Source organism: Phyllostomus hastatus, unplaced genomic scaffold (genome assembly GCF_019186645.2).
Source record: "Phyllostomus hastatus isolate PE091 unplaced genomic scaffold, TTU_PhHast_1.1 phas_contig_17, whole genome shotgun sequence".
Taxonomy (NCBI): Eukaryota; Metazoa; Chordata; class Mammalia; order Chiroptera; family Phyllostomidae; genus Phyllostomus; species Phyllostomus hastatus.
The window spans coordinates 17408977-17427416 of record NW_025333664.1 but is presented as its reverse complement, the minus strand read 5'-3'; the positions used below and the strand labels follow the sequence as shown (position 1 = coordinate 17427416).

At 55.5% G+C, this 18440-nt stretch overlaps 1 protein-coding gene across 2 annotated transcripts in view; it reads right to left on the bottom strand.

Annotated features, from left to right (window-relative positions):
* Window positions 1–1753: 1753 nt before the first annotated feature.
* SOGA1 (suppressor of glucose, autophagy associated 1) overlaps window positions 1754–18440 on the bottom strand; it is a 65423-nt gene continuing 48736 nt past the window's right edge. For both annotated transcript variants that reach the window (XM_045832567.1, XM_045832568.1), the window contains 7 exons: window positions 17055–17159; window positions 15860–16027; window positions 14209–14460; window positions 13070–13141; window positions 11988–12058; window positions 9373–10705; window positions 1754–6487 (listed from right to left, as the gene is read on the bottom strand). In XM_045832567.1, the coding sequence (XP_045688523.1) occupies window positions 6335–6487; window positions 9373–10705; window positions 11988–12058; window positions 13070–13141; window positions 14209–14460; window positions 15860–16027; window positions 17055–17159 (2154 nt within the window). In that variant the 3' untranslated portion in view covers window positions 1754–6334. The remainder of the gene's footprint in view (window positions 6488–9372; window positions 10706–11987; window positions 12059–13069; window positions 13142–14208; window positions 14461–15859; window positions 16028–17054; window positions 17160–18440) is intronic.

Genomic DNA, 18440 nt, shown 5'->3' with positions numbered 1-18440 from the left:
GCAGTGTGACAAGGCAGCCAGGCCCTTATACCTTGGCCCTTCAAGGATACTTAAGGGAAACCAAAGCTTCTTTACTTGGGGCCTGGGGTCCAGAGGGCTGGTGGAGGGCAGGAAGGGACAGGGGCAGGGAAATGGGAGAGACAAGGGATGGTCCTAGGTGTGAGGGAGGAGTGGGGAGGGGCCTTGTGCAGGGGACTCGGGCCCAGCACCATGTCTCCTTTGGTTCCTGACCTGTGGACTTTGCAAACTGCAGATGCTGTTGGGAGGGCCGAGGGGCAAGGGGCAGAGCCAGGGGCAGCTACAGGTCCTTACAGGAAGAGCTGTTCTGGGGCTGGTGAGGCCCGAGGGAAAGCAGAGAGAATGGTGGGATGTCAAGTGGACAGACAGATGGACAGATGACCAGGCGGAGAAGAACCCAAGCCAGGCTGCATCTCCTCAATCAAAGCCATGCAGGACTGGGAAGGGTAGAGGCCAGAAATGAGAGTCCAAAGCACCCCCACCACACACACTCCCCGTGGAAGGTGCTGGGTCCTTCCAGGAGGCCATGGACAGAGGAGAGCATGCCTCAAAGATGGGACTGGAGATGTTTCTGGGCTGGGGGGTGGCTGGGCCTAAGCCCAATGAGAAGGGCTGGCAGGGCTAATGCCAGTGGAGGCATTGGGGAGAGATGTCCCCTTCAGTGTGGGAAAACATGAAATAAAACCTAACCCATGAAAGTACCCCCGGATCTGAACAGCAAACATCAGAGCTGGGAGGCCACAGCCAAGGGCAGTTCCCCGATAAGACAGGAATGTGAGCCTGGGGTCAGCAAGGGGGCTGTTGAGGGCACAGGGAAATCCACGGGAGGGGAGCATGCTGGGGAGGCCCTTCTGGGAGGGCTGAGGGTCCAGAAGAGGAAAACCTGCCCGTTGGTCAGGGCCCCCAGACCTGCAGGTGGGAACCAGCAGAGTAGAGGAGGCAGGAGAAAAGGAAGATTTGAGGAAGATGATAAAAGAGAGGATGGTGAGAGGTGGGGAGTGAGCAGACAGCCTGGACAGCCTGGATAGAGGAAGAGGCGCAGCCGAGATCGCTGAATGGCAGGGTTGTGTCACGATCACTATTTGGGATGCAGAAACCTGGGTTCTGGCCCTGGCTCTGCCTCTGGTTTGCTGTGTGACCTTGGGTGAGTCATTGTCTTCTCTGGGCCTGATTCCTCATGCGAAAAAGTGAGGTTTGACACAAAATGACAGAGCGTCCGATTCCACTTATGAAGAGGTGCCCAGAATAGGCAAATTCATAGACAGAAAGTAGAACAGAGGTTATCAGGGGCTGGGGCAGGGCGGTGGGGAGTGTTTCGTGGATACAGCGCCAGTGTGGGATGATGGAAAAGTTCTGGAGATGGACATGGGCCATGGTTTCACAACACTGCGAGTGTCCTTAAAACAGCTACTAGGTTTTCTGTTATGTACATTTTGCAACAATTTTTCTAAAAAGCGAGGGAGTTGGTCCAGATGACCTTTCGGCCCACTTTCCATGCACTGAGACTAGTGAGGGGGTGTCCCCCCAGTCAGGTCACTGAGGGGCTGGCCGGGGGACGATGAGTGGGATCGGACCACTTCACGTTTGAGTAGAACCTGACGTTTTCCCAAGCAGACTCGCAGGCACAGTGTTGTATTTGGTCCTCACCACAGACATGCGAGGTAGAAGGACATTCTCCCCACTTTATAACTGGGGAAACTGAGGCATAGAGTAGCCACATGATCTGAGGCCAAGGTCATTCAAGTTGGTGGCAGTTTGTTATTTTTTTAAAAAGAGTCAGCTGGAAAACGTCTTTGCACCTTGGGTTTACCTGTTGATAGAGCAGTCGACTTAGTCAGTGGTCTCTGAAGAAAGGACACATGCTCTAAATGAGTAGCGTAAGGGTTGTCTCCTGGAGCAATGCTTGCTTCCCACGACTGGATGAGGAGAATTACAGAACCTGACGTGTTTCTCTTTTCACCACAGATGCCAGGAAACTCGAGTAAAGTTTAACTGCTTAATTATGGGAATAACATCAGATAGATTTGGGGAATGATAACTCTTTGTGCTTTTTGATGGTTGATATTGTCTTACTAACATTTAAAATGATTCTATTTCTGCTGTATTATACCTCTGATGGTTTTTGGAAATTCTCAGGGTAATCAGACCAAATCAGAGCTGGATTGAGGATTAGTTCCCCAATGCCCAGCACAGTGCTCTGTTTACGATATAGCGTCGTGGCTACTGACTAAAAGAAAGGTGGCCTACTGGCCGGGGCTCTGAACACAAACAGTGGGGCCGCTGCTGCTCGGGCTCTCCCTGAGAGTTTGTTAAACACATAGGTTCCTGGCCCAGAAAGCTGCATTTTGGACATGCCCTCAGAGGGTTCTGATGCAAGGGGTTCCCAGACCACCCTCGGGAACACACAGGCCCAGTGATTCAGGGTGGACTGCTCTCACGACTGGGCGGGGCAGTGGCAGGGTCTGGGTGTCCTGCGTCCACACAGAACGCCCAGTGGGGCAGTGGGTTCACACAGCAAGCAGGGCAGAGTTTGGGCTGGGGGATCCAGGTTCTACTCTAGACTCAATGATTTCCCAGTTAGGTGATGCTAGGATGGGTCTCCCAGTTTCTTCATCTGCAAAATGGGGACGCTAAACCCTGTCCTGCCAACACTGCCTCCCAGAGTTGTCCAGGAAAGGTTTGAAGAGATGTGGGATGGAGAGTGACTTCTAAAAAGGAAAACGCTCTAGGCGGAGCATGCAGGGGGCCATTATTATTCATGAAGAGGTAGTGGGAGCTTGGTGCGGGCTGGTGAGGATGGATGGGGGTGGGGGGCATTCGGGACAGAAAGGGAGAAGGGGGAAGGGCCTGGAAGTTGGGTGGGCAAAAGGAAAACAGGCGGGGTGATGAAACCGTAGAAGGTGCAGGGGGCAGGCATGATGGAGCCACAGGGTCAGGGTGTAAGAGGGTCAAGTTTGGGGCCTTCAACTATGTCACATGGGAGAGCGGCCACTAGACAGGTGTCTCAGGGAAGCTCTGAGGTCAGCCCATTTTTAGTTCAGAGAAAGTAAGACCTCTTGGAGGTGTTTTGAAACTGATCAGCCTAAGGTGGGGAGAGAAGTGGGGGCAGGGGCTGTCAGGGGACTGGAACTGGATTCTGAAACCTTGCGCATACAGGGTCTAAAGCCCCCGATGCACCAAAGGGGCGAATCAGATTTCTATTTCAAACACTGACATCATGGGCCCCGGTCCCCGGGAGGGTCTAATTTGGCCTTGACAGAGGTCTAACAGAAGAAACATGAGGTCACCCGGTTTAGGGTCAACTACACCAGGTGGTCTTCCATCTACCCCTGACCGATTGGTGCCAACACCACAGGCCCAAGCCGAGCAATCTGTAGGGGATTAGGACCCCAGGGTTCCTTGGGACTTTGGTTGAAGAGAGAAGAGATGGGGGAAAAGAGGGAGTACAACAGGAGAGGAGGAGGAGGAGGAAGAGGGAGGAGGAGTCGGAAGGGGAAGAGGGAGAAGGGCAGCATTCCTTCCTGGGACCCCCACGTTCCACGGAGTCCCCACTGTGGGTCAGGCAGTTTTCTGCTTTGGGAATGTTACAAGGCTGAAAAGGCATTTAAAAACAAACAAACAAACTTAGAAATTACATTCCAAAAGAGTAGAGTTTTTACAAACCAACCCTCCCACCCCCCAAAAGAAAACACAACCAGTTACTAATTAAAATGCTAAAAATCAAACTGGACGAATATTTACATACAACATTTCCCACCCCATCAAGCCCCTTGTGCAGAGGCTTCTGCAGGAAGAGTGGTGAGTGACCTCGCACGGTGGCATGCGGGAAGTAGAGGCTGGGACTTCATGAAGAACCGAGCTCTGGAGCCTCTGACACCGGCTGGGGGCCGGGTGGCCAGGCGCTGAGACGAGGACTGCAAGGACGATCCCAGACGACGATGATGGTAAGGCTGAGCCCAGGCCGCGGAGTTCAGGTCTCACGAGGATTTCTCCCCAAGGCTGGAAGTGCAGACTCCCTGGCCCTCTGCGGCTCAGGTAGGTGGCAGAAGGCCTCTGATGGCTTGTGGCCTGTTGTGAGTCCCCTCACCTGGTGATAACCTTGGAAGGGCCCCTTGACCTCTTGGGTGGGAGCACAGCATCCCAGCGGGGCCCTGGCACATGGCTCCACTGGCCTGCCTGCTGTACCCACAAGTCACCCTGTGGCTGGTCGAACGTGACCCTGATGTTCTACCAACAGGGAATGGAGATGAAGGACTTTGGGTAACTGGTCCAGGTGACCCTGAAAGGGCCAAATTAGGAGCAGGTGGGAGTGGAGAGGCATCTCCTAAGTCCTGGGGGCAAACTAGGCAAGTGGCTGGCTCTGGGTCTTCCTCACGGAGAGTTCCACAGACAAACCATTTCATCCTGGTGTTTCCACGCTGGGCGCCCAGCCGGGTACAGCAGGCCGCACCTCCGCATGTGTGTGGGTGTGTGTTCAACCAAAACGGGTTCACTGGCACCGAGGGGAAGGCCGCCTGAGGCCTCCCGGCCAAACTGCAACGAACCACACTGCCATCTACCCAATGGCTCGAGCAGCTCGCACGAGGGGACGTGGGGAAGGGTGGGCGGTGGAGTTGGGGCTGAGAGAAGAGCCGTGAGAGGCCGTAAGGCTAAGGAGAGAGGCTGGTGGAAAGGCTGGCAGGCTGGCCAGAACTGAGGCGGGCTGGCAGACACTCTCAGATCCACGTGCAAAGCTGCAATCAACAACATTCTCAAAGTTCAGTCCTGTTTTCCTGCAAATTCTCACTTGGGGAACTTGGAGAGATCTCCATGCTCTTGGTAGAGCCTTAGTAATCCATGTTTGACTCATTAAAAAAAGGAAGTGTCAGATGGCGGGGGGAGAGGGGGAGGAAAATGAGAAGGGAAATGGAGAACGTTTGGGAAGTGGCGGCGTGGGTCCAGCCCTCCAGCTGGTCAGCGAGCATTTACAGACCGACTGCCGGGGGCAGGGCAAGTACCAGGTGAGGAGGGAAAAGCAGCGCTCTGAGGCCAACGGTCAGTGCTGCTGGGGAGCAAGAGGCAGGGCTCCAGCTCTGCCGTGGGGAGGGCACCCAAACCTGACCAGGAAGCCCGAGTGTGGCTGCTGAGCTCGCTCAGCCACGTGGGGAGCCCCCGACCTGTCCACCGTGTCCAAAGCCTTGCGTTATCCCAGTGGCAAGAACACATGCCTTAACCTCCAATAAATTACTGCAGGGACTTTGGGTAAATTAAATTATTAAAATAAAGTAAAACCACCTTAAATATTTATAGTAAGAAAAATTCAAATAAACAACCTAGGCAAGAAATGGGTTTCCAGGCCCCAGCCTACTGCTACGTCCCGGGGCACCAGCCTGTTGGAGTGCTCCTCGGCCTGACCCGGACACTGGGAGTCTCTCACTGGAGGATCGGTGCCCTCCACCAGCCACAGGATGTAAACAGAGTGGAGATGTGGTGCCCCGCAGGGTGCTGGGAAAAGCAGCCCCAGCGATCAAGGCAGTGAGCGTTTGGGCATTTCTCTGCGCACCAGGTCTTCAGAGTGACTCTACCTATTTCTGTCCTCAAGGAATCTCCTGGGAAGGTTGTCACTTGGCAAGGGAGTCTGTTCCGGTGGCTCTCCGACCCCGAGCCCCACACGTTCCCACCTTGTCTTCCAGTCCTTGCTGCACCCAGGCTCTTAGCAGGGAGATCCGGGACACCATGACTCCAAGCAGGTACTTGGCCCTGGCTACTGCCCTATCATACCCCCCAGAGTAACAGCAATCCAAAGCAGTCGGGCTGGGAGGCGGAGGCGGTGGAGGGAAGGAAAGGATGGGTGTCATGCCCAGCCCAGCTCCACCAGGAGCCCCAAGCTGAGTCCTACGGCAAAGCCTGTTCTTCTGGTGTTGCCTTCCCATGGAGGGGGTGTGGTTGGCACGGAACATCTCCGTGAGCCCTTTCCCTGAGGGTCGTGGCCAGAAGTGGATCCATTCCCGGGCTCTTTTGAGAGGTGGGTGTGGGTAGAACCAGGCAAGACTTTCCTTTAGGACCCAGGGATTAGCCCCCAGCGGATCTCTGCTAACACTTCGAAGCAGTTTTGGTCTTTCTCCCACTCACTGCCTTCCCCTGGGGAGTCAGAAATGGCCACTCGGGGGTCAGCAGGAGACCCCACTTTACCTGGGGATGGGAAAGCTGTTCTCTGGCCATGGTGCAGCTGCTGTCCCCCACGGCGAGGTGATGCAGAGGGCACGACCCTCCTCTCTGCTGGTTCCCATTGGCTATTCATAGACTGGGCTGGCCGAGGCCAGGAGCTCAGCCGCTGTCACTCGCTGGGAGGGGCTGCTTTCTCCTCTCCGCCCCAGCTGGATTCTGAAGGGTGCAGCCTGCACTTGGAAGGAGAATGGCGAACGGCAGAGCGGGATGACCGGGCGAAGCAGGAGGTGAGAGACTGGGTGCTACAGTCACAAACGGCTTCCTAAGAGGAAGGAGGGAGGGAGTCAGGAGGAGCCAGAAGGCACTGACCACCCCGGGGACTGGATGGCCAGCCAGGCGAGGAACTGGACTCAGCCATGCTGAGGGACCAGTTCCTGGGGGCCATAGCCCCCTTTTCGACCAATTTTTAAAATTGTTTTTCTTCTATTAGAACAGTAATGAATAGTCATAGATCATATTCCAGAATGCAATAAATTCTGGAATATACAAAGTGGACACTGTCCGTAGTCCTACACATCAAAGTAAATTTTCACCACGTCACATGCATATTTAACAAAACAATTTCATCTCTTACAGCCTATGTTGCAGTTGCAAAATATGAACACTTCACTGTCACTGTGCAGGTCTAGATCTTTTTTAACAGTTGTCTACTATTCCACGGCATGGAACTACCTTAACTGATTCATCCAATTCACTGTTGATGTGCATAGGAAATTTCTTTTCTTTTCTTTTTTCTACTATTACCAACACACAGGGACAATGATTAAAAGTGCTGTTACAGGACTAGTGTGCTTGGTTCAAATCCCAGCCCCACCACTTACCAGCTGTGTGACTTTGGCTAAGTTACTTAAATATCTGAACCTTGATTTCCTCCTCCCTACGGTGAGGAACATGGTACCTTCCCCAAAGTTGTTGTAAGGGTTGAATCAGCTACAATATATAAAGCATTTGATGTAGTGCCTATTAAATACTTAATAAGTGTTAGTCATTTTTATTAATAATGCATGTATTTCTTTATATAAATATATTTTCCCACATCTGTGAATATTCTATAAGCTACATTCCTAGGAGAACAACTGGTCAATGAGTAGCATTTACCTTTTATATACTGAAAAATACTTGCATCAACTTTAGAATCAACATTCAAAATAGAGCCAGCTTCGGACCTTTGTCTCCGGATGCAGGTGTGGTTATATGGGGGTGCTGGTTGATTTTGTGTTTCAACCTGCCCAGGCCACAGGGTGCTCAGGTATTTGGTCAAACATTACCCTGGGTGCTTCTGTGGGAAAGCTTTTGGGTGAGATTAACATTTAAACTGGGAGACTGAGTAAAACAGACAGCCCTCCCTAATGTGGGTGGGCCTCATCCAATCCGTTGAAGGCCTGGGCAGAACAAAAAGGCTGACTCTCCCTGAGTAAGAAAGAATTCTTCCTGCCTGATAGCTCTCAGCTGGGACACTAGTGGTTTCCTACTTTCAGGCTCAAACTGGAACATCGGCTTTTCCTGGGACTCAAGCCTGCAGGCTGGGACTTAACAAGTACCGGTACTGTACAAGCTACACCCTCCTCTCTCCTGATTCTCAGGCTTCTGACTCAGATGGAGCTAAACCACTGGCTCTCCTGGGTCTCCGACTTACTACCTCATCCTGCAGATCTCAGCACTTGTCAGCCTCCATAACGGTGTGAGCAATTCCTTGTGATATTGGTGGGAACCAATTATGCACAAACACACACACAACGTATTGGTCTGTTTCTCTGAAAACCAAACAGGAATGTTCAGCTTGTGAGAGTTCAGTGATCCATATTCTTATGACATGCTCAGCATTAAATTTAAAAGTTTATTAAAGTTAAGAAATAGAAATAAACACTCAAAAGTTTTTTTTTCTTTTAAGTAGTCAGTTGGGTGAGAGTATAGAGAAGTAAAGCACTCACCATACACTCCTGGGGACTGTAGAAATTGGACAAACTCTTTTGAAAGACAATTTGGCAACATTGAACAAAAACCTTAAAGTTTTATATTCTTTTATCCTGTAATCCCATCTCTGCAACTCAACCCTATGGAAATAATCTGAAATGCGGAAAAATGTTTTTGCACCACGACGTTCACCACAGAACTATTTATAATAGGGAAAAACTAGAAGCCACCTAAACATACAATACATATAATTGGGCCAATCACAGCCCACTCCACCTCTAGGGCCCCCACCAACAGCCCTCACTGAGGGCCCTGCACACCACACGATACCACCCCTGGCCAGTCCAAGGGGGTACACTGGACTTGAGTTGGACCAGTTTTTTTCTTCCAAAAATGTGGAACCGAGACAGAGGGATTTGGGTCAGTCCGGTCTCTCTCAGGTATCTGAACCGGAAGGTGTTATAAAACCAGAGCTGGGCCAGCCCTCCTGACCCCGTACAAATGCAACAGGGAGAGAAACAGAGGAAGAGGGCATCGTAAAAAACGAAGCCAAGAGACAGGACAGGGAGGCAGAAAGAAGCTGCTGAGGTCTTCGGGCCCCTACCCTCGGGTCCCATCAGATGCTCCACCTTTCTGGGAAGCTAACTTATCTGCCTTCTTTTACTGATATGCGAATAATCCATAATGAAATCTGAAATTGATTCTGGAGTGGGGTAGGCAGCAAAAGATTCTCAGAGAAGGCGGGAGCTCTCAGGCATGGAGTCTTGGTGGGGCGAGGGGGGCAGTGGTGTGTCGAAGAGTATTTAATAACTAGGTTTCCAGGAACAAGGGGAGAGACCCTGGCTTCTGGCTCTTGCCAACTTCCAGAGTGTAAAGTCTTCCCACTGTGGTGGGTCTCAGGGTGCCAAGGTGCTGTCACTGAACACAGATGTGCATGACTGGCTCTCACAAACCCCACGGGCGGCTCTAGCACACCAGTGGTGACAGGTGAGAAGTCAGCACACCCCTTCCACTTGGGGATGCTGGCAATCTCTGGTATGTGGCGGCAAAGCGGCTTGTTAGGCGGTATGTAGACCATGTGTCATTCCAGTCCGGGGCGCCCAAACCCATCCCAGAGGAGCACAAGAGCTTTACGAAACACTGAACTGTATTTCCCAAGTCCGACAACCCGAAGAGCTTAGACCTTATAAGCCAACCCCACTCCCCAGAAAAAGGGCAGCCGCACCCACCTACCTCACTGGGAAGGACTGGAGTCCCGTCCGCGTCCCGGAGAACGCCGTCTTTCCCCGGGGGCACGGAGAGTCTGGCCTCCTCGCTGCTGCCTGACTTGGCTGCCTTCTTGTTCAGGATCCTGGCCATGCCCTCCGACTGATGGTAGCTGGCAGGGGAGAGGGGCTCCGGCTTCTTGGCGCTGTCCTCCCCGGCCGCCGAGGTGGGGCTCGGGGCCCGGCCGCACACGTTGCGGAAGAACTCCTGCACGAGGCCGTACCGCGGCGGCTCGGGCTTGGCCCGGGCCTCGGACACGCCCAGTTTCCAGACGGACTCCGTGCTCCCCGAGTGCTCCACCACGCTGAAGAGGCTGGACAGCCCGTCATTGATGTTCCTCAACACGGGGCTGTCCCGCGTGGTGGTGGAGCGGGCCCAAGCCGAGCCGTTCTGCTTGCCCTGGTGCAGATTCCACAGGCTGCGGTCCTTGGCTCCGTCCAGCTTGGACACGGACCGCCTCTGGAGCTTCGGGGAGCCGTACTTGGGGGAGCAGCACGGCCGCTCGATGCGCGAGTGCACCTTGTCCAGGGAGGAAGAGATCTGCTTGCTGCGCACCGACACCAGCGAGGAGCTGCGGGGTGACCAGCTCTTGCCGTGGAGGCTGCTGCGGGGCGGGTCGGTCTGCAGGCCCACGCTGACCATGCGGGTGGTCTGCGTACCCACGCTGGCCAGGCCCACCGTCTGGCTGGACGTGCTCTTCACTTTTCTCTCCAGCGAACCCGAGCGCATGGCCTGGCGCACACAGTTGGTGATCTCCTTCATGTCATCGCTCATGTTGCCCGACATCTCCAGGTTGTGCAGGGCTGCTGGGAAGCCGGGCCCGGCTGCCGAGGGGCTGCCCCCCGAGCCTCCGTCCAGGCGCTGCCGGGAGAAGTTGCACAGCCACCGACCATAGGAACTCTCCGCCAGCCCGTTGGCCTCCGCGGACTCTTTGGGCTTGGCGGTGGTGAAGAGGAAGCCAGGCTCAATGATGATCTTGCCCTCCCTATCGTGGACCACCGGGACACCCAGGCGCCGGGCCACCGGGGGGCTGTAGTACACACGGATGCCTGTCTTGTCCGGAGCCGTGTAGCTGCGCTGCATCTGCCTCCCTGAGGGCTCCTGGCAGCCCAGGGCACCCAGGCGGCTGCAGTCCCGCGGCTGTGCCTGGGCATCCTTCTCCGCGTCCACCGGCTGGGTGCCCACAAAGGCAAAGGCAGGGTTGTTGGGCAGCTTCTTGCCCCGGGGGGCTTCGCTGGCAAGGTAGGGGGAGCAGTCCAGCAAACTTTCAAACTCAGACATGGAGGAAACAGATTTGGTCCTGGGAAGAGGGGAGGAGGAAGAGCGGTGTTAGCGGGAGACCGCACCCCCCACGCAAGCCCTCTGGTCTCCCTCCCTGGTGGTTGCGCTGCACCAGGGCCGGACCTCCACTATCCCCCTCCCTCTGATGCAGGTCTCTGTCAGCCCCCGCCCCACCTCCCCTAGCACTCACACCCCCACACCCGGCACTTCCTGCTCTGAGCCCTGAGGGCTTTTTTCCCTGACTGCAGGAGCAAACTTGGCCTCCACACAGAGGAAGCTGGAAACATCAGAGTTCCTATCCCAGACACAGCCCTGCCCAAACAGTAGGTAGGGTTTGATGGCTCTTAAACCCTTGGGTGGGAGCACTCTGAGTTGATTGCTCTGCCCTGACTCTCTGAGCTCCTCAGGGACACTGAGCTGGGGTGGCCCATGGAATGATAACACCCCTTTACTGCCTGCCTTTCCGACCCTGTCTCACTCCTAGGTGTTTCCTGGAATCCACTCCCAAATACATCACTTCCACTCAAACCCCTGTCGCAGGACCCTTGGGACAAGGTCTCGATTCCTGGTCTTTGTTTTGGGCGGGCACCTGAACTAAGACTTCACTAAATCTCCACTGCAGACCTGGCACAGGTGATGCCTGACGACTAAAAATGCCAAGCACACGTAAGTGTGTCTCACGTTCAGTCTCCCAGTAACTCCAGGAGGCAGCGTCTGTCGTCCCCACCAGACAGAGGCGGGACGTCTCACCCAAGGTCACAGAGACGGCACAGGTGGAACTGAAACCCCACACTGAACTCCACGGCCCACCCGCCTGGCTGCGGGCTGCTCCCATGACCCCTGTGGCATTGTTGCCCTCGCTGCTTTCACGGCTTTCCTAACGGCGGAGACATGATCCTGAGGGCCCTGGGGGGGTCTCCCTGGCCCACAGGAAGTGCTGGATGATCCCAGAAATGGGAGTCCAGCTTGACCCTCTCCACTATGGACACAAGAAGAAAGAACCTCAAGAGGAGCTCCGTAGTTTCTTTCGTAGCTAGGATAGATAGGCAAGGAAGGGCCCCAGTTTTCCACGCCCAGAATCAAACAAACAAAAACTTGCAGGTAGCATTATCACCCCAAGCTTCCCAGCTCCTAGTGGCCTGGGTTCCATAGAAACCTTATCCCAGCTTCTCCCAGCTCTGCTGAGGTGCAGTGGTGGGCACATGGGGCATGGGAGAGAAGGGAGGCAAAGGGGCAGCACAGGCATCGGGCAGAGCAGGGGGCGAGGCTGCAGGGGCAGTGGGTGGAGGGGGTGCCAGCACCTCTTTAAGCCGGTTCCCCCAAGGTCGGCTTCAGAAACGGCCTCCTTGTCGTGGATCTTTTCACTGCGGGTCTGTCAAGGAACAGAGACAAGAAGGGTCAGTTCCAGCCACCGACACCTGGAGGGAAGGTGGCAGGAGGTTGTCGTGGGAGCTGACCCCAGATCTCACACCTGAGTCTCCTCTTACACAGCAGAACTGGTGTCAGCATTGATCCAGAATACTGATTGGTCAGTTTGTGGCCACAGTGCACCTACCTTCCCCACAGGTGTGTGATCCAGGCTTGGCCAGGGAGAGCTCCAAGAGAGAAGTGCATGGAAACAGAGTCTGTTTAGAACTTAATCTGAATGTGGTGGCTGCACCCTGGATCACTGGTCAGCTAGCAGTGACAGCAGTGACCTGAAGATTCTTGCTCTGGGCCTGTCTCACCCTGGTGCCAGAGCAGGTCCCTGGGGACCTGCATCGCCAACCCTCTGAAGCCCCTAACAAAATTCGCCCCTGCCTCAGTCCCCCAGAATCAGTTTTTGTTGCAGCCAAGTCTCCCGGCCGACACACCACTTCCTCGGGCTGTCTCGAGGATTACAAGGGATGAGGAGGAGGGCCTGTCTGTTCACTCGACATGTTGCTGTAAGGACAGTGCACCTGCGGCTTCGGAGCGAACTTCACCCATGGGACCTAACTGATCTCCACAAGCAGGGCAGGGCTAAGGCCGAGAAGGCGATTCTCATTTCACCAGTGAGGCGACTGGGGCCCAGAGAGGGAGAGCGACTTGCCCGGGATCACGTGGCTACTTAGAGGCTCTGCTTTCCAGAGAGGCACATGGGAAACCAAGAGAGGGCCAGGCGCCTGGCCAAGAAGGCAGACGCCCAGCCTTTCTCCCAGGCACGGGAGGGTGGGGCCGGTAGAGGGTCCTTCACAGGTGCCACACCACAGGCTGGAAACACGGGGTAGAGACCCCAGGGTTGAAGAGCCCAAGATACGAGGATGTGACCTGTGGGACAGGGTGGGCATCCTCCACAACTGAGGGGCTTCCCCCGGTGCAGCCAGGAGCCGAAAGAACGTGGGTGGACCGCTGCCCTGCTCACCTCTTTCCAGCTGTTGTCCTGCTTCTCCAAGTCCGAGTGCTTCAGGACCCAGGGGTCAGCAGCCTTCTGCAGCTGGGCGAGGAGGGTGAAGGGGGTGGTCGGTGGTGGGCCCAGCCGGTGGGCAGGACCCCGCTCCATGCTGGACCACTCCCCAGGCTCTGCTCTAAGGCCCGGAGATCCCAGGTCGTGGACTAGAAGCCACTTTCCCAGGGGGCAGCAGCTCCGAGCCACCGCCAAGGTGAGAAACGATCATGAAAGCAACCACTCACGGGCATCCTTCTAGATGATGTTACATTTAATATTACATAAACTACTATGCAGTTGTCACTAATACATTAATTCCTGCTACAATTCCTAGAACGGTGAGATCAGACAAGCAGCAGCCGAATCACAGCAGGGTGGGGACTCCGTACTAGGAACCCTGAGGAGCAGATAAACCGAGGGCCCCCCGCCTCCACACCTTGGTGCAAACGGCTCTCTATGAAAGAGGCGCAGTGCAAACAGTATGTACCTTATGATCCCATGAATGTTAAAAGACATCTCTGGGAACATAAATTTAGGAAGAAAGGGAGGGAGTGGGTTGCAGTAGGCTTTTGCAATATTTGGGTCTTCTATAAAGGTGAAATCCTGATTTATGTGATTAAAATCGGAAGTAAAACAAAGGAAAAAGCCAAAATAAGGAAGAGAGCACAGCAGCTCACGAAGCTGGACTCGTGGTGTGAACTGTGGAGGGTGTGATGGTCACGGCTGCTCTCCTCTCTGTCCCTCTTTTGGTCCAAGGACTCCAGTTTTCCCACGGGGCCCACCCTTGGTTCTCCCCTCTGGGTTCCTGGGTTTTGGCACATGATTCACACCTGGCCAATCAGAGCCTTGTGGAAAAGGAAAACTCTTTCCACTACAATCACTAAGCTGTGAGGACATAAGCACAAAACTAACAGGCCATATTTGAGGTCAGCTTGTTTAAGAAAAAACACAGAGGAAAGCAAGACTGAGAGGCTGGCAGACAGAAAGACCTAGTTCCTGCTTCACTCTCTGAGCACCTGGATCCACCTATACCTGAAGGAGATCCTACCCTAAGCCTTTTCCTACAGTGACTGCCTCTTGGAACCTGAGCCACCTTGGGCTGGGACAGGACTCACCTGGCTCAGGCGGTTCTGCAGTTCCTTTACCTGCTGCTCCACCTGCTGCTTCTCACCCTGAAGCCGCTCCACCAGCTGCAGCTTCTCCTGGCTCCAGTTGCGCTCACTGATCTGCAGCTGCCGCGTCAGCTCCATGACAGCTCTGTAGGACTCAGCCAGGAGGTGCTGCTGCTCCTCCCGCTCCCTCTGCAGGGCGGCCTTCCAGTCTGGCCCTGCCCGCTCCCCAGCACCCTTCCCAGCCTTCAGCTCCATCTGCGGAAGGAAGAGCAAACTGGGCAACGGCACCAGGAGGCCCCTCCTCTCTGCTCTCCCGCCCTCTTTCCCTCTTTCTAGGACACCAGCGGGGGGCAGGAGGAGCGAGTTCTCCTGGGAGGACCCCTCACTCGGAACTCACCCCTCCTCCCAATCAAGGCTTGTGGAACCCTTCCTGCAGGCCAAGCTCTGTGCTAAGGGCTTTGCAGGCATTATCTCAGGATCCTCATGCAAACTCGGGGAAAATAACTACCATTTTTGATATTTTAAACATAAGAAAGAAGTTCAAAGAGGTAAATTATTTGTCCCAGGTCACACAGCTATAAAATGGCAGAGGTTGCCAATTATGGCTTATCACGATTCTTACCAGCAACGTGGGTTTACAGTTAGGGGGGGACAGGCAGACATTTATGTAACGATCGTGTGCAGGAATCACTCCAGCATGATGGCTTTCTCAGCCCAAACCCTGGGGTGGCAGGAGGTAAACGGCCAACCTCAAGAATTAATTCACCCCACACCCCCCAGGCTGTGGTTGGGATCCTAACCCTCCTGGGGCCGGTCAGGTTCCCGTGGTGGGGGTGGAGCATGTGGAATGGCTGGGTTGGGGGGCAACAGCAGCAGTGGGCACCGTGGAATGTGCAGAAGAGGCAGGGGCTATGAGGTCTGCAGGGGGGTCAGGAGGCGAGGATGGTGGCACCGGGAAGCCAGAAATCTGTGCGCCCTGGGAAGAAGGGGCAGAGGCTTGGAGAGTGAGGGTCAGGTCTGCCCCTGCCTGGCTGGGTGACCTTGGGAAAGAAACTTAACTCCTCTGTGCCTGTTTTGTCACTTGCTTAGCAGAGATAACAAATGTATCCACCTCCCAGGAGCCACAATGCTCGGGAAGGTAGCCTGCAGGGTTGTGGCATGGGGCGGGGGTGGTCAGAGCACTGTCTCTGAGTGGCAGGAAGCCCACCCTCTCACTGGGAAGACCAGAGATGGGCAGCAACTTGCCTCCAGGTACACAGCAGAGACCACACCCCAGAGCGCCTGGGTAGGGCTCCTCTGGTCATTTCGGTTGTGGGGAGAGTAGACCCTCCATTCGAGACACCAGGTACAGACAGGGACTTAGGCATTTTGGCCTCACCTGGTAGAGCAGGGGTGCCCCCAACACCCCCAGGCCCTTTTGTCAATCCCTCACTTTCCCTGCTAGCTCAGGGATTCCTGGTCCCCACTGTTTCCGATGCCCTTGCTGTGTGACTCTAGGTAAGTGTCTTGCCTTCTCTGGGTCACAAGGTGAGATGACAGGGTTCCTATGCTTCTAGGAGCACAGGTTTCTCAGCCTGCTTCCAGAGCCGACAGCTGAGGGCTGGGCTGAGACGGGAGTGGGGCGGCAGATGTCTCTGACCAGTGGAAGACTCACCTGGGTGGTATGGCTTTTGAGCTCTGCCCGCTCCATCTCCCAGGTGGCCTTGGCCTTGGCGAACTGCTGCTGAAGCTCAGTCAGACCACGGCGTTCATCCCGGAGCAGCCAGCACAGCTCCTTGAGCGTCACCTTCATGTCGGCTAGCGTCTTAATGTACTCATTGGGCTGCAGACAGGGGCGGGGCCTGGGTCAGGGGTGCTTGGAGGGGCTGCAAGGGGGGACCGGGCTGGGAACGCCCACCCAGAGTCCAAACTGGGCTCTGCTGGGCCTCGGGCGAGCCCCGCACCCTCTCTGGGTCACCTCGCCCATGCAATCCCAGCCCTGACATTTCTGAGCTGAGTCATCTCAGCCCTGGCCACCTCCTCCGCCGACATGCATCCCAGCCTCAGGTAAACAAGAACCCTGCAGCCACAGCAGTAACAACTCAGTCTAAATCTGAGCTGGGCCCCGGCTTCTTTGAGGTCCTGCAGTGTCTAGGCCCTGGGGTCCTTGTCCTCACCCAGGATCTGCCTCTCTGGCCACCGAGGGCCACACAAGGAGTCTGGACCACGGAGCCTCCCCGACTGCCTGGCTCGGTTCCAATCCCCTCTGCCTGGCTCGGTTCCAATCCCCTCTGATTGGCCAGTGGCCTGTTTCCCACCCGCACCCGAGCTCACTGGTTGTACCCCTGGGAGCCTGACCCCACTGCTCTCTGTACCCCATGGCTTGATTTGAGGGGTCCCAACCCCAGACCACGAGGTCCGTCTTCATATGACCCCAACATGACATCCTCTTCTCCACGATGTGCATTCCAAGATGCAGCGAATCCCAGAACATCTTGCTACACCTCTGTACACACAGTCTTCTTGGTCCAGGATGGCCTTTGCCCCATTGTCCAGCAGGCAAACTCCTGTTCATCCTTCAAAACCCACCACCTATGACCACTCCTCTGTGACAATGTCCACTACACTCCAAACAGAAGTAACTGCTCTCTTGCCTGTGACCCCACAGTCCACCATCTGACCCTCTGCTGCTGCCCTAGGATGACGCCCCCACTCCACAGCACTGAGCACCTGGGGCCAGTGACCAGGCAAATACCCTCTGCAGCTCTGGTGCCCAGCGCACACAGGTCAGAGAAGGCAGCCGGAGGTGACCATTCATCAGACGAAGAAGCAGATGGGCGGGACAGGACGGGGACAGGCTGAGGACAAACCGTGTTCTGGGTCCAGCTGTCCCCCGCGCAGGTCTTATTGTCAGAATGCTGGGCATTTAGTTCCTCTTCCTCCATCAGCAGGTACAACTCCTTCATGCTATTTACCTAATTAAAAAACAAAAAACAAAAAACCTCACTCAACAGGGTGGGGAGGGCATCGGGCTGGGGGCCTGACCCTCAGGAGGAGGGGATTCGGGCCGGCAGCCCAGTCAGAAAATGAACCGAACAGCCGGCCTGGAAGAAGGAAGAGGGTTTATGGGGCAGGGTGGTCTAAAGGCACCCAGCTTGGCACCGACTTCCCAAATGTCAACTTTGACCTCCAGGACACCATGCAGGCTGGGCGCACAGCCGCAGAGGCGGGCACCTCTGGCCTCCCACCGTCTCTCTGGCCGAACACCGGGAGGCGTCCCCGAGAGCTGCTCAGACATGACATCTTGTCAGGCCAGGTCACGGTAGGCACTGAGGCTGCGATAAAAGCCACAGCTCGCCCCAGGGTCACAGAAAAGGGAGCCAAAAGTTCGGGCAGACAGAAGGGAGGTTCCTGGGAGGCGGGGTGTGTTGCCGATGGAAGCTGGGCAGGAGTCCGGTGCCAGCCCAGGAGGCCGGGGCCAGCCCAGGAGGCCGGGATGGGAACGGGGCAGAAGGAAGCCCCCCTCTCACCGGCTGCACATTTGCTCAACAAACAGGGACGGAACACCTCCCGCTGCCAGGCCTTGTGTTCAGAACGGGGGATGTGCCAGGGAGCGAGGCAGACGGACAGCCCTGGCCCCCTTTGCTTCTAGCCCAGGAACAAGAAAACAAACGAACAGGTGGAATGTGTGAAATGTCTTTAAATATATGAAACGACCCACGGTAATAGATGCTACGGAGAAAGAGAGAACAGGAAGAGGGGCTCGGATGTGCTGTGTGTGAGCGGTCAGGGAAGGCCCTGGGGCCGAGGCGACACTGGGGCCAAGTCCTGAAGGCAGTGAGAGACTGAGCTGTGAGTGTAACTGTGGGTCGGGAATTCCAGGCAGAGGACAAACCCAGTGCAAAGTGCCTGAGGCGGGAGCAGGTCTGTCTGAGGAAGGGAGGGAAGTGCGGGGGCAAGGCTGGGTGACCAGGCCACTGTAGGGACTTCGGCTTCTACTCTGGGTGAAATGGGGGCGGGGGGGGGTGGACTGTGGGCCACAGAGAGACACCGGCCTGACTTGGCCTCACAGGTGCTGTGTTGAGATACAGGGCTGCAACAGAGCCCGTACCACACAGCTCCAAAGGGCACCATCCACATGGAGTACCTGCTGCCTGGTGCCTCCCTGCACCCGTGTGAATGCGAGATGCGTGGCGGAAGGGCGCAGGGGCAGAAGCAAAGAGACCAGGTAGGAGGCCACGGAGACAAGCCAGACA